Consider the following 15768-nt stretch of genomic DNA (forward strand, 5'->3'; position numbering starts at 1 on the left):
TTGGGGGGGGGGAATATGGAAATTATGTACTTTTCTGCTCAGTGTTCCTGAAACAACAAACAAAAATGACTCAAAGCCTATTAAGAAGCAATATCTTGGTGGGAAAGTGCATACCCTTAGTCCCAGCACTGGGGAGGCAGAGAATGGTCCCCTTGGCTCATATGTTTGAATGATGTGAGTGGAATAGTTAGGAAGGATTAGGAGGTGTGGCCTTGTTAGAGGATGTGTGTCACTAACCCTAACCCTAACCCTAACCCTAACCTGGGCTTTGAGGTTATAAAAGTCCATGACGTTCCCAGTTAGCTCTCTCTGCCTGGTGTTTGTGGATCAGATGTGAGCTCTCAGCTACTGCTCCAGGGTCATGCCTCCCTTCCTGCTGCCATGTTCCTTGACATGATGACCATGGACTCTAATCCTCTGGATCCATGAACCCCAAATTAAATGCCTTCTTACATAAGTGGCCTTGGTTATGATGTTGTCACAGCAATTGAAAAGTAACTAAAACTACATAGCAAGTCGATCTCTTTCTCTCACACTCGAACACACACACACACACACACACACACACACACACACACACACACCAAAAGCAGAAAAAAGTATTATGCCCAATTTAACTATAACTCCATTTCTACCATGAAACCATTATATGTTTGGTTTGAAAGTTGAGTTTAAAATGAAATAAAGTAGGAGGCTAAGATTAAAAGGGCAGTCTACGTGCATTACTTAAGATATCACGTAACTTAAAATTAAAGTCTCTCTGGGCTCATTTCTCAGTTCTGCTGTGGATATCAGTCCGAGAAGCTGAGGACACAGCACCACCTCGTCTTCTTGGGCAGCTGTGCTCCTGATGTCTGGGGCCAATGCCAGGACTTGGCAGTGACAGAAAGCTCATCCCAACCTAACTCTCACAGCCAAGGCTGAGCAGGAACAATCTAGGCAGAAATGATGTCATAGGCTTTGTAATGAGTGTCTCTGCGGGGCAGGGACAAGGCCAGATTGTGGAAGGCTTCAGGAGTATGGTGTTTCGAATAAGAATGGCCCCTCTACATTCATATATTTGAATGCTTAATCACTAACTGTTTGATAGGATTACAAGGATTAAGAGGTGTGGCTTCGACACCTTTAATCCCTGTATTTGGGAAGCAGAGGCAGGTGGATCTCTGTGAGTTCGAGGCCAGCCTGGTCTACAGAGCCAGTTCCAGGACAGGCTCCAAAGCTACAGAGAAACCCTGTCTTGACAAACCAAACAAACACACAAAAACAAACAAACAAAAAACCACAAAATACTGTGTTTTTGTTTTGCTTTTAATAAGCATTGCCTTGGTCAGGATGTCTCTTCATAGTGACCACACAGTGACTAAGACAGGGAGCTTGTGGCCTCTGCAGTGGTAGTCTGGAAGATGCTCTCCATGACTTCCAGTTGCCTACTGTCACTTTCCCTCCAGCCTCCTCCACAGTCAGATCTCACTGTGGACCCTGGGTAGGGAGGTAGGCCTGGCCAGGTACACAGACTCTGTCCCTTGGTCATCCCTCAAATTTCTCTTCAATGTAGGCACGTAAGAAACCCTGCCTCTTGTCAGGGACACTGAAAAATTCCTTTAAAAAGCTGGACAGAGGCCTCAGTGAGGGTTAACCAAGGTGACAGTGGCTGCTGTGTGGAGAACTCTGTTGGGATTATATTTACAAAACACAGGCAAACAAACCTCTGCCAGCACAGGACACAGGAGATCAGGAATGGGACTGTCACTCAGTAACACTCAGTCTTCAGGCTGACTGGTGTTCCTGGTGCCTGACTAGATTAGTAAAGGAATTCAGAGCAATCTAATTGAAAGGAAGACTTTAGACAAAGTTCAGATCAGTTTGCTGTCAGTGGGTGATTGTTTTTCTAGGATTTCTTTTTAATTATATGTCACAAAACTACCAGGCAGCAAATCAGAAAAGCCGTCTATTAAAAACAAACAAACATCAGGACTTTCAAAACAATCAGAAAATTGGTGACCCAAGACGGATTCTGGCACATAGAAAGTGTTAATAGTAATTTTTAAAATAAATATATGAATAAGTCATGAGAAAAACAAATGCCTGAGAAACATATCTTTAAAGAGTAATAATCAGTTCAAGCTTATATATATGTAGGGTTAGGGTTAGAGCTTATACACAATCCTGTTAGGTATGCCACTGAATGTACTAATTACAAAGTGATGGCGCCTGACTCTGGACGTACTTCTCTATTTGAGCAATGTATAAAAGTGCATATGGGCTGGTTGGAGACAGTTCTTGGACTCTTTAGCTAAGGGCCCTATCCAAGTCCCATTTTTATAGGCTGGTGTGATGGCTGCTCTAGAACTCTAGACTGAGCACTTAGGGTCTACTTCCTGTCCCTGACCCACCAGAGCCTTTCAGGAACAGTGGTGTCAGTCCCAAAAGTCAGAAAGGAAAGTTGCTTGTCTCTGCTGTTTCCTTAAAAATGGTAAAGATCACAGTATTTTCTTCTTGCCTCCCACACAACCAGGTTAAAAGAAAGGACCGTCAAAGACAGAGAATTACCAAGGCATGATAGTACATAATCGCAGCACTTAGGAGGCAGAGGTAGGTAAATATCTATGAGTTGGAGGTCAGCCTGGGCTATAGAGGGAGACCCAGTCTCAATATGAAACAAAAACAAGCAACAACAATAGAAGGAAACTACTTGTATCATAGCAACTAGCCTACAAGTGTGGTTTTTATTAGTAACTGTCCTCCTTGCTGTGACTGAAATCTGGTAAGAGCATCTTGAGGAAGGGTTTATTTCGTTCGGCTCACAGTTTGAGGACATAGTTGTCACGGTAGCTGGCCTGAGCTGCCTGCTCACATTGTATTCGCAGTCAGGAAGCAGAGCAATTCAGATGCTGATGCTCAGCTCACTTTATCTTTTTTATTTAGCCCCAGTCAATGAACTGGTGATGCCCACACTCAGGGTAATCTTGCCTCTTCAGTTAAACCTCTCTGGAAACAGCCTCTGACACATACCTTAAGACATGTGTTTGTTTGCATGGTGATTCTCAATCTAGTCAAGTCGGCAATGAACATTAGTCAGCATGACATTATAGCTACATTGCAGGAGACTTGAATTCTATTCCAATGTTTTTTAGCATCTGAGTCTTTTCTATGGCTTGCTTACTCATGTAGTTTCCTTTCCTTCTTGCTTCTGTTATGTTTCATCATGGCTTTAGATGCACCAGAAATCAGTTCAGAAACGTCCTCCAGGAGGCTGAGGATGTGGCTCAGTGATAAAGCCTAGGCAAGTGTGAAGTCTGGGTTTGACCCCCAGGATCCATAAACTGTGATCCTCAGAGAGTCTAAAACGGACCACAAGTATGGAAACAGCTAGGACACAAGGCAGGATGAGAGGAATACTAGATACAGAGTCAAAGGGCACAGAATAGGGGATCATCATGGACTATGAAGAACACAGGGGATTCTGACATAGAGTAGAGGTGACAACACAAAGCCATGAGAGAAAGAATACACAGGGAAGAGGATAGCGTAGGGACTCTGAACCACAGAGGGAGAAAGAGAGCCGGAAATGAGACCAGCACAAGAGCACAGGAAACCTTCGATGAAGTCAGAATTGATGGGGGGGGGGCAGCTGGGGAAACACTGGAGAGTGGAGGAAGGGAATGGCCCTGGCAGAGTCACGCTTTAGAAATGCTGCTTAGACTTCTGTGCATTAGAGTTAAAGGTGGGTAAAGAGCCAGGAAACCACTTAGGGTGGAAGCCATTTTTATGAGTAGACAGGGAAATGATAGTGATGGCAACTGACCCAAGATACAGCTGTTTCCATTGAAAGGAAGGGAAGTACCGAAGAACCATTTCTAAACACCAGATTTCCATCTCCTTAGCAAGTGTGACTTTAGGAAGTATATTTCTAAAGACTAGGAAGGTAACTGTAATCCAACAGGTCCCCTTTACACCTATGGTTAGAAATGCAGTACACATTTACTTGTGAACGATTCCATCACAACTCAGTTCCATCAAGAACTGGGTTTCTCCACCAGCCACCCATACTTGAGTACTTCTGCAGAAATGGCAGGTCAACACAGCCCCTGAGCACCCCTTGCCATGAGCCCTTCTGAAGCACTGGCTCACTGGTTCCCATTCGGCCTTCCTCTCATAGTTGCTGTCCCTCTCAGTGCAGTAGGGCTGTTCTGTGTGATGGTTAATTTCCTCTCACTGTTGATGACTTTGGATTAAAATGTGCAGGGGGTGTTAGTAAAGTGCATGTGGGGGTGGGGCATGGCTTTGAGGGAGTTTCTGGGGAGGTTTGACTGAAGGAAGAGCCACCCTGAAAGTGTGTGACATCATAGCATGGGATGGGGTCTGGGGCTGAGTAAAATGGGAGAAAAAGGAGAGACCGTGACTGTGGATTCTGTGTGACCATTTGCCCCTCGCTCCTGCCTCCATGCCGTCCCTTTCACTGTGGACTGTTTCACCTTCAACTGTGAGCCAGAATAAACGCTTTGTCCCTTAAGTTGCTCTCTGTTGGGAGATGTGTTTGTTTGTTTTGCTTTGTTTTGTTTTCTCTTCTTGAGACAGGGTTTCAAAACTGACCTGGAACTTTCTATATAGACCAGGATGGCCTCCAACCCACAGAGATCTATCTGCCTGCCGCTGCCTCCCAAGTCCTGGAATTAAAAGCATGCATACCACACCCGGCTTTTTATCAAAATGTGTATCTCATTTTATCAAAACAATGACAAAAGTTAGCGATATATTATATAACCTGGTTAACATTACACAGAGCAGATATGTGAAACCTGAGAGGCCTGACTTTAAACCCGTGCTTCCAGCTACTCAATCACACTTATTTTATTTTGGGGGGAATTCTATGTATTCTATTTGCTTTTAATGCATGGAAGTGATGCATGTGCACGTGTAACCCAGAGAACACTTCTGTGACTTCCTCAGGAATGTTGTCCACCTCCTGTGAGGCAGAGTGTTTCATCCACCTGGAGCTCACCAATTAGTCTAGACAATAGGGATCAGATCTGGGGATCCTCATCTGAGCCCAGTGTTTTTATTTGGGTTCTGGAGAGAAAGCAAACTTAGTTCCTCATGCTTGTGAGCCAAGCACTTAACTGACTAAGCTATGTCTACAGCCCAGGGGCTGCATGTATCGTAAAGTAGAACATGACCACATTCCTGAACACTGCGTAGATGTGAGAAAGCACTGCATCTGAAGGTTTATCGTCTACTGCATTCACCACGGGGAAGGCTCTACAACAGTGCACACATTCTGTCTGGTAGCTAAGGGTGCATGTGGGCTGGAGGATAGGGCATACTCAACTCATTCCCACTTCACATTATCCTGCATTTTCACAGACTGAAAAAAGGTAAGGAAGAATTTTGGAGCAGGATGAGAATTAACTATATCTCTCCTCAGCAAAACAGATCAGGTTGACATTGAGTCTGACAACCACCATATTTGAAGTGGAGAGCTTACTTCCTTTTTTGCATATTATCATTTTATCTTAAGTGAATGCTTGGTGTCATGTATGTACATGCACCATGTATGTGCCTAGTGCTCATGAAGGTCAGAAGATGTCATCAGATTCCTTGGAACTGGAGTTTTAGATGGTTGTGAGCAGGAATCAAACCTAGGTCCTCTAGAAGAGCAATCAGTGTTCTTAACTGCTGAGCCGCCAGTCTCTCTAGCCCCAAGACTTCTTTCCTTGAACCAAGAATGTATCTGTTCATAAATATTTTCTATAATCATGTTCTGTGCTTTATCTTCCACAAGCACTAATTATAGCTGCCCACAGGCCTGGAACTGACATCTACCACATCCCATAGCAAGGGATTTTGAAAAGGGACCAGAATTCATTGACACCAAAGATAAGCGGCGAGGCGTCTGTCTTTGGCTGGGTAAATGGCCTTGCCACCAGGGTGCAGAAGTATTCTCCAAGTCCATGATGGACTCTGCTGCAATCTAGATGTTTCTTTTTGTTTTAGCACAACAAGCTTTGGAATGGTTTCTGAATTTCAGGATTTTGCAAGGGAAGTACAGCCCTTGGTATCCGTCTAAGCACACAAGTAGGAGGTAAACTGCTACCACTTACGTATGTACGAATGTATGAATTTGGTTGTTTGAAGCAGAGCCTTGATGCAGCCCAGGCTGGCCTCAGACTTGCTGTGTATTCAAGGCTGGTCATGAATCCTGAGCTTCTTGCCTCTGCTTCCAAAGTGGGATTGTACTACCATGTCCATCTTAAACTACTAATTTTTGTTTGTTTGTTTGTTTTGAGACTGGGTGTCTCTATGTAGCCCTTGCTGTCCTAGAACTCTCTTTGTAGACTAGAAGGGCCTCAAACACACAGAGCTCTGCCTGTCTCTGCCTCCTGAGTGCTGCAATTAAAGGATTGTACCACCACCAGGTGTAAACTGCTACTTTTAAAATATGAATATTGTTCCCAGCCTTTATGGCTTCCTGCTAACGTTACATCATCTTACTATCTAATTGGGTCCTGACTTCTAGATAGGCCTTCATAAACAACTCACTGGATCATACACCAGCACACAAAAGGTCAAAATTCATGCATTCCAAATATTATCCTTACCACGTTTGGGAGCATCTTCACAGGGGCTCAGTCTTTGGTGAGCTGGGGCACTGTGATTCATCCAAGAAGATGATACTTCCGTTCCAGCAACTGGGAGCTACCAAAAGATGGAGTGCGAGAGATGTCACTTTTATCCTCTGATGAAGTAGCCTCAAGGACATGCTTTCCATTAAACTAAGGGACCTTTGCTCTTGACTGCGGCGTTCACATTTGCATGCTCCCTGTGTCTTCAAGTCCTCTCCTGGGGCAATTAGGAACTAAGCTGCAGTGCCTTTCACTTCATTCACTTACTTCATCCTCTGTCCTTGACACCCTCCTCAATCACTTAGTCATGAGAGGGAACCAGTCACATGCTAATTCTCATCTTTACTCAGTTTTTATCCTTAAGAGAGAAACAAGAAAATGCACAGGAAGGTATTAATCTGCCTACCATTTCTAAGCGCATCATCCAAAGGATTTTGTTTTTTTAATCTTACATATGCTCAGCAGAGTTACTGGCAAAAACTGTACATTTTCTTCATTTCACCCTTTCAACATCAAATAGGAGGCAGCAAAAATTGGATCAGACTTCAAAGCCTGCTGTGGGCTCCAAGTCACAGAGAGACGCCTCCATTTCACATGCTGAATTCAAGCAGGCTATCAAAGTGCTACCAGAGAACCTCAGGTCCTCTCTTAGAGAGTCCGCCATCTGCAGAGGGGGCACTCAGCAGACCACCTCAGGGAGCTGCCAGTGCCTATTCTCAGCAGCGAATTTCCAGGCTTTTGATTCTCTCTTTATGGTATCTCCCTGTCTCTCCACTGAACCAAGGTTCTTTAGCTAGGATTTTGTTTCAAAAGTTTCAAAATATCACTACAAGTTTCATGTTTGGACGGCTGGGCCAGGCAGTCACAGACAGGCTCCACACCCATGGACTTGGACCAGACCAAAGGAAGTGTTACCTCAGCATCGGCATGTCCAGCTGCCTTAAATGCACATCCCGAGGCGACATCGCATCCTGTTGGAGAACTCCGGGCTTGTGGATGCCTAGAAGGACAACAAAAATCATAATTTTAAAAAGGTTTGAAAATTACAATAAAAATTTAGCAGGATTACTATTTAAAAATAGAGAACACTGCTTTCCTCCAAAAACAGGCATGCAAACTTACTGCTTGGGTTTCTATTGCACCTTGTGCCAGTCCTTGGTTAAAAGGATACCGTCCATATAAAGAAATGCATTGTACTGGTAGTGTCTCCATGTATTCCAACAGATCCAAAGCCTACCTAAAGTCCCAAGACCTGCAAACTGCCACTTAGTGATTAATGACAGGTTTCTACAGGTTTCCAATGCCAGCTTTGCCAAGTTGATATAAGGCTGCACTTTTTGCTCAGTGCATTTACCACACTCCATATTCAAGAGGTCCAAATGTGTACCATAGTCACATAGTGGAGCATGGTAGAAGACTGCCCTTGCTACAAGGGCACTCCTCAACAGTCGCAGTGCACATGAAGCTCTGAAACGGACCAGGACTGATCATAGTGTCTGGGTACCAGACCAAGAACTTATTAATAGCTAGTGAACTGTTAAATTTTCATGGGGAAAAAGCTTGGCACAATTGAGCCTAGTCACAAGCACAAAGCAAGGGTAAGTTAGCATCTTAAGTGGCTGTGGGACACTTAAGGTCCTGTGCCTTCTATGTGCCTTCAAAATGCTAGTGAGCTTTAGGGGAAATCTAGAGTAGTGTGGCTAGGACTATTGTCTATCCTCTGCTTCCTTCTCTTCCCAAAGTAGAAATCCCAAAGCAACTCCCCAGCTCAGGGGCCTTTCAGAAGCCAAAGACCAGTACAGATGCCTCATGATGCTCCCTGGGTCCAGCCAATCAGCAGACTTTCCCCCTTTAAGCCTTTGAAAGACTCTAAGGCACTTAATGCAATGCACTTAACGCAATGCTTATACTGTTACTTAACTTGAAAAAGGAGGAGCAGGAGAGGAAGTACTGTCCCCAGACAGATATATTGGTAAGTACTTGATACAACAAAGTTAAGCAGATTTCTTCCCAGAGACTCTGTGCACAATAAAATTCTAACAGAGGAAAAGAAAGACTATCCTTCCCTAGAGTCATCACCTGACCCGACTCCCATGTGTGGTATAATGCACTGTACTGATGGGGGAAATTCTTAGAAAAAGTTGCAATGTGAATTTCTTTTCTTCAGTGTGTGCGTGCATGCATGCGTGTGTGCATGTGTGAGTGTGTGTGTGTGTGGGTGTGTGTTTCCATGTGTGGGCATACATATATGCTTAGTGACTGTGTGTATGTAGGTCCAAAGGTGATGTCAGGTATTTTCCTCTATTGCTTCCTGCTTTGTGTACTAAGGCAGGGTCTCTCAGTGAACCTAGAGCTTGCCAGTTTTGCCTAGTCTAGTTAGCAGCCCACCTAGGGATTCCCTGTCCCTGTCTCCTGAGTGCTGGAATTATAAGCATCCACCATACATACATAAGCTTTTATTGGGTTCTAGAAATCCAAACTCCAATACTCATGCTTGCATAGAAAGTGCTTTGTCCTCCAACCATCTTCCCAGTCACCATCTTGCTTTTTGAAAAAAATGGGACAAGTAAGGGTGAGGATAAAGCTTGGTTGGTGAAGTATTTGCTATAAGAGCATCAGGTTCTGAGTTTGGCCCAGGTGTGGATGAACTTGTGCACCTGTAATCTCAGTACTAGCAAATCAGAGACTGGAGTATCCAGGGAGCTTGCTGGATTAGTAGTGAGTTCCAAGTTTGGTGGGAGAGCTGCCTCAAAAAATAAGGTGGATTGGAGACATGGAGATATGGCGCAGTGCTTTAGAGCACTTTCTCCTCTGCCAGAGGAAACTCTAGTTTCACAAATATCTTTAACTCTAGTTTCAAGGGGTTTGACATCCTCTTCTGGCCTCTGAGGACACTAGGCATACATGTGGTATACATCCATCCACACAAGTAAAGAAATACGCTTTGAATAAATGTTTTTAAAAGGATGGAAAAGAGATTAAAGATGTTGATCTCTGGCCTCTACGCATATGCACACACATAAACATACATGAACAGACACATAAGCACAAAATTAATTAAGTACAAATGAATGACACAAGCTAATTTTCTTTAGAAGTTCCATTGCTTTGACTCCTTCACAGTGATTTCATTAACTCCTTTGTTTTGTTTTTTTTTAAATGTGTACATTTGTGTTTATGAATGTATGTGAACATGTGTCTTCCTTATCTATTGCTGTGATACAATGTGTTAGATTGGCTCCTAGCTTGGGCAATAAGGTGCAGGAAACCTGGGAAAGTTTGATTGTATTTTCAAAGTATGACATTGGCTTGTTTCTTTTGCATGTTTACATGTGTAGTGTTTGTGAACATGTGTATGATCATATGTGTATAGGCATATGTGTGTTTGTGTGTATGTGGAGGCCACTGGTTCACAATGGGTGTATTTCTTGGCCTTTCTTCACTTTATTCACTGAGGTAGGATCTCCCACTGGAACTGGAGTAGGCTAATTTGGTGAGTCTGGCCAGTCAGTTTGTTCCATGGGTCCCGTCTTTCTCAGCCTGCCTGCCTGGGTTTTATGTGAGTTCTATCGGATTGAAATCCACCCTCACATTTGCACAGGAAGCCCCTTATCCACTTAGCCATCTCCCCAGCCCAAGACATTCCATTTCAAATCTGCACACACATAACACAAAAGTTGCTTTAAAAAAAATAGTAAGTCTTCAATTTCTGTTAAGATTCACAAATCAATGAATCTGTCATCAAAGGGCTATGAAGCTCCACCTTCACCAAACGTGCCCAGGGCACCTGGGCCTCCCAGAAACATGGCTAGTATCTCCTGCAGATGCCTCCAGGCTTCATACAGCTGGTGCATTTAACTGTATGATCTAGTGGGGATGGAAAACCCCAGCCACCACTGAGAACCCTTCTTTTAGGAATCTACTTTGGAGAAAAGGAAAAAAAAATTCTCTCATGTGACGGATGGGGGGCAGTGCAGAGACTGGCTCTCCGCATGTTCTCCCCAGAGTGCCTGGCATCTTTCTTCTGCAGCGAAGATCCTGAAGCCAGCTGGCTCTGTCACGCTGTACTGGTAGTAACACAGTGGGAAGTCACTGTGGGCTAGGGTCTGGGCCTCAGTTTCACAGCCTCTGAAATTCAATTTGTCAGTTCAATGAGGAATAATGGAACAGGGGTAACGGAGGGAGTTACACTAACCAAACTTAGGGGGTCATATTTGAAAAGTAGGACGCTGGGGTGTGATTTTTATAAGGGGCAGCAAATTGGACCAGATTTGGTCCTTCACTAGCTGGTCAATATCCTCTGGGGCCTAAGGTACAGCAGAGTTAGAAAGGTGATCTTAGAGGGTAGGGCTCATCGTTGGGCTTGTCTGACAGCTGGTCTTTTCATGTATCAGGTTAGATTCTGTTACTGTCTTTTCTTAGATGAAAGTTGAAATACACACACCGGATGCCCACTGAGTCTCTCCTTCCTAAGCCTCATTTCAACTGCCTTCTTTATGTACTTTTTATTAATTTTGACTGTGTTTTGAAAAGTATGTCTTACCTTGTATCAATTTAAACATACTGGGGCCTAAACAAATTAAGACCTGTATTAGTGCTGTACACTTGAAAGCATATGCTAATTTCCAAGCAGAGCAGGTTATAGCCACATAGTCCCTGTTGACTCTAAACACGGGAGTATTTCTGTCCAGCTTGTCTCTCACATGGCAGCCCTGGGAGGAAATATTACTAGACATAACTAGCAAACTGTCCCTGTCCCTTTGATGACATGGGACCAAAGGGCCTCTTAGTAGGAGATCAATTTCCCAAGGAGCAGCTGTTAAGCAACCCAGCAGACATGGTGCTCTAAACATGAACAGAATAGGCCTCCATAACCCTTTCGGGAGGTAGGTTTCAGATATATGCACCACACTGTTTTCTTTACGGACCTGTGGGGTGGGTGGGGGGCAATCCAAGAATAGAGTCCTGGAAGAATTCTGAGTGCCTCGAGAAAACTCCAAGAAAATAAGACAAGAGTCTTGTGGTCTCAGTTTCTTAAAAACTGAGTGTGTTTAAAAAATGGAGTGTGTTTGTGTGGTTTCTCCCAGGTGTAGCTGATAGGAGCAAGTTTACTTCGGCTGTTGTTATTCATATGCCTCTGTGGAGAAACATGTTTTTGCGGCCTGTGGCTTCTCCTTGTGATTAACACATTACCCAGGTGACTCAACTCGGAGTATAAATTGTCTGATGCTCTGAATAAAGTTGGTTATTGATTGAGACTTCAGTCTGCCTCATTTTTAGGCCCCGCTCTCCCAGGTTCACACTGCCAACCAGAGCAGTAAACATGGACGCACAAAGATCAGGGGAAGGCAACAGACGTCCTGCTCTATCGTCCTCTCCTGTATGCCTTCGAGACAGCATCTCTCCTTGAACTTGAAGCCAGGCTGACAACAAGCAAGCCCCAGTGACCCTCCCTCGCGTCTCTGGCCTTGACAGTGCTGGAGTTCCAGGCATGCATAGCCATGCTTGGTTTTTTGTGTGTGGGCTGACATGTGAACTCAGGTCTTCATGCCTGCATAGCAAACTCTCTTACCCTTTTAGCCATCTCTCCAGCTCCATTATTTAGTTTTAATAAGGAATAAAGACCTCTCCAAGAGCTGGGGGTATAATGTGGAGGGCACCCAGCATCCCCAGCACGGCCGCTACTGTTTCCCGACTTGTTCCATGGGGGTGGTATTGCCTACCTTTGCCTCATGTGTTTCACTAGCATTGAACACACATAGTAGAAGGTGTTAAAATCTGTTTTTTAAAGCACAAACCATTGCATTCAACTCGTAAGCATCTAAATGCATGCATGAATGAATCTTTCATTACAAAAATTAAAACATTAAGATGTAAAGGATGCTTTACTTTTACCATTCATCACGACCACTCCCACCTCCAGTATGCTCCCATCAATCCCCAGTGAAATCTGCTGACACCTCTCATGCACACCAAGTCATCCTGAGAAGCCTTCTGTCTCCACGTCTAACCCCTGAGCCCTTTCAAACGCTTGGTAGAGCTTGAGGCCCCCTGCTGCATTTACAAGCTATACTGAATGCAAGAACCATTGAAAACATGGCTCTGTGAATGATTTGCCTGGTCTCGCATTCAGATGAGTTGAAGATCTGTACCTCAGCTACTGAGGAAACCTGGTGGGGTCTGATCAAGGGGGAAGCACAAAAGCCAGCAAGCACCATGCTGTGATTAGCCTCCATGGCCAATTTAATTAGATTAACCTGGGGCATTAACGAGGCACCTCAATAATGGGTGTGTGTTAGGGGTACTTTCCCAAAGAGGGGAGACCTGCCCTGAATGTGGGTAGCACCATTCCATGAGTCCCAGACTGAATAAACAAAAGAAAATAGAGAAAACCTGCTGGATGCTAGCATCTCTCTGCTTCCTGGTCCACCAAGATGTAAGTAAGCACAATCCTGTTCCTGACATCGTGTTTCTGCATCTTCAAACTGAAAGCCCAAACAAACCTTTCCTCCTTAAGGGACTCGCTCTCATCAGCTGATTGATTGGTCATAGTGATGAGCAAAATCCCTAACTAATACCAGAGTCTCTTGCCTTGTGAGCTATCAGTTCTTCCTACTGGAGAGTTCACCAGCTCTGGCGTTATTTCTTATCTAAGGGACAGTTATGAACCCAGCATCTGAATCTCCATAATCACTAACCTATGGAAATACATCAATGTCTCCTTTTCTGATCAAAATAAATGAATAAAAGACCAGGTAGCAAAAATATTTCCTATTCCCCCCCCCCCTTTTCTGATTAAAGACTATTTTCTGTGATGAAAAGTGAATCATAGTCCCTTTGTATTGTCTCTTATACAGGGGCAGAAGATGATAGAGGTGAGACTAATCTTCACACCTAGCTAAAGCTAACATCCTGATGTGTATCTTTTCCGGTGCTTTTCTACCTATTGAACATATATTTTAAAAACTAGTGGCCCAGCAAACCAAATCCCAGCATGGAGATGGAACTCAAGCATGAAATGAAACTGTACCTCTAGCCATGGAGGTACTGGCAACTGTTTGCTTCTGAGAGAGGGAGAGAGTTTTCTCTAAGCCTGGTCTCTGATAAGTCAGCGCTGTTCCAGTAGAGGACACATCCAAGAACATTCAGGCTGCACAAATTGAATCTGATGGGGTGTTTGTTTGTTTGTTTGTTTTTAAGAATACAAAATTGGGTGGGTGGGGAAGAGTTGTGGGAGGAGACGAATATGATCAAAACACATACAAAACTCTGAAAGGAAAATAAAACAAACTAGTGGCCCGGGACTATTTTAGCCATGACATATAAGCATTTTAGCCTTCCTTTTACAATTTTGTGCATATTTTATATATTAAAACTGTATAATGCCCACAGATGCAAAGATACATGCTTGCCATCATAGTTATGACTGTACAATCTTCCATTGAGTGGCTGGCATAAGTGAACTGGGTAACCAGTTTTAATATTAAAATTGTGTCCACTTCTCTCTTACACCATCCTATTTATGGCTGTACACTGTTGCATTGTGTGATTAGCACAAGTGAATTGAATAATCATATATTTTAATATAAATACATACATATACATACATACATACATACATAGTGCCCATTTCTTACATTATGAATAAGGGATCATTGAATACTAGGTGGATATGGTTCTGAGTTCTAAATTGCTTATTTCCCCAAGATAAATGTTTGGTGTGAAGTTGTTGGGACTAAGGGTAAGAAAACCCTTTTTCTACTCTAAGTTTTTAAACTACAACATCATTTTCTCCCCTAGAAAGCCACAAACGAATGAAAGGTACTGTTATCAGTCTTTTTAATCTTCATACGCTTTTTGCCAGAAACCGGTAGCTTGACATTTTTCTCCGTCATTTATAAAGAGGAAAACATCGTCATGAGCTTTAATGTATGACATCATGCAACTACAAATGCATGATAGAAGAGGAAGAACTTAACATGGTGCGTTTGGACAAACAGGGGCCCAGGAGGACTGCACCTCACAGCTTGGCTTTTGTTTTTATTTTCTCATTTGTTTTGGATAGCTCAGCACTTTCACTAAAAGCACCGAAGCACACATCTCATATCCCTCTCCAGTGAGTATCGCTGTGAAAGGAGCTGGATATGGCACTTAAACATGTTGATATGAGGTTGCTCTGAAATACTTGTTTTTCTGTCTTGGAACATGGCTCAAGGACTACTTCATCTGAAGGACTCCGTGAGCTGATAAATGTTTCAGAGTGCTCTGCTTTAAGTCGGTGCCAGTTAGGTTTGTAGACTTAGGCTCATTTCCTGAATCCCAGGAGGCTTTTACAGATAATCATATTTGTTTACCCTATTGCTTTTCTCCCGCAGTGAGCCTCTGGCGTTCGCAGTCTTTTCTTTCCTCCCCTCTCCTGCACTACTCTGTCACAGGTAGCTGTCCCTGTAGAGGCCTGAGGCCCGAGCTTTTCCTCCTCCTGATGAAAAAGGTACCTTTTTGGACAAGTGACAGACGCTGCACTGACAGTCACTCAGAAAGCTGTCCTGGGCTTATCAGCCTCTGGCTGTGGAAAGGAAAGGAATGGGAACAGTGACTAGAGACTCTGCGCCCTGCAGCACTGTCTGTCTGAGGGGCCCGGTCTGGCAGCACAGGCTGAACAAGGCTTCATACAGCACCGGGGTGGGGCGGGGGGGGGGGGTCACCAGAGACCAAGGCAACAACAGAAGCAGCCTCTTTGTTGCCTGGGGAGTACAGAGGACTTGGTGGGATCATCTCATTCATCCTCGAACTACAGCTGATGATTTAGGTCCCCGAACATCCCCATTTCACAGACCAGGGAGGGAAAGCTAGACTGTCGATCTGAGTGAGCAACACAGGTCGGAGTCAGAAGTAAACCAGGTCTGGATGCCACAGAGCCTCACTCTCAACTTAATGCCGATTGCACCAGATCCCACTGTATCCTAATGACTGGCATCTGGTGCAATCAACATTAAGTTCTGAAAAATATTCGAGAACAGGTTAAAAGAAGCTTCACTATACCATAATGTACCCTTTGAGCTCTGGCTGGCCTTGACACCTATTTTGTATCTGGAATGTACACCATGACATGCTTAGGCTCTGACTTGGTGTCAAGCCTTTTCTA

The 15768-nt window shown here is 44.0% G+C and overlaps 1 protein-coding gene across 1 annotated transcript in view; it reads right to left on the reverse strand.

Moving 5' to 3' along the window:
• LOC127221876 (myosin-IIIb-like) overlaps window positions 1-13173 on the reverse strand; it is an 81434-nt gene extending 68261 nt beyond the window's left edge. The window contains exons 1-3 of the mRNA XM_051183841.1: window positions 13127-13173; window positions 7539-7623; window positions 6600-6696 (exon numbers count right to left, since the gene is read on the reverse strand). Of these exons, the coding sequence (XP_051039798.1) occupies window positions 6600-6696; window positions 7539-7623; window positions 13127-13173 (229 nt within the window). The remainder of the gene's footprint in view (window positions 1-6599; window positions 6697-7538; window positions 7624-13126) is intronic.
• Between the last annotated feature and the right edge of the window lie 2595 nt (window positions 13174-15768).

The sequence above is a fragment of the Phodopus roborovskii genome, unplaced genomic scaffold (assembly GCF_943737965.1).
Source record: "Phodopus roborovskii unplaced genomic scaffold, PHOROB, whole genome shotgun sequence".
In the NCBI taxonomy this organism is placed as follows: Eukaryota; Metazoa; Chordata; class Mammalia; order Rodentia; family Cricetidae; genus Phodopus; species Phodopus roborovskii.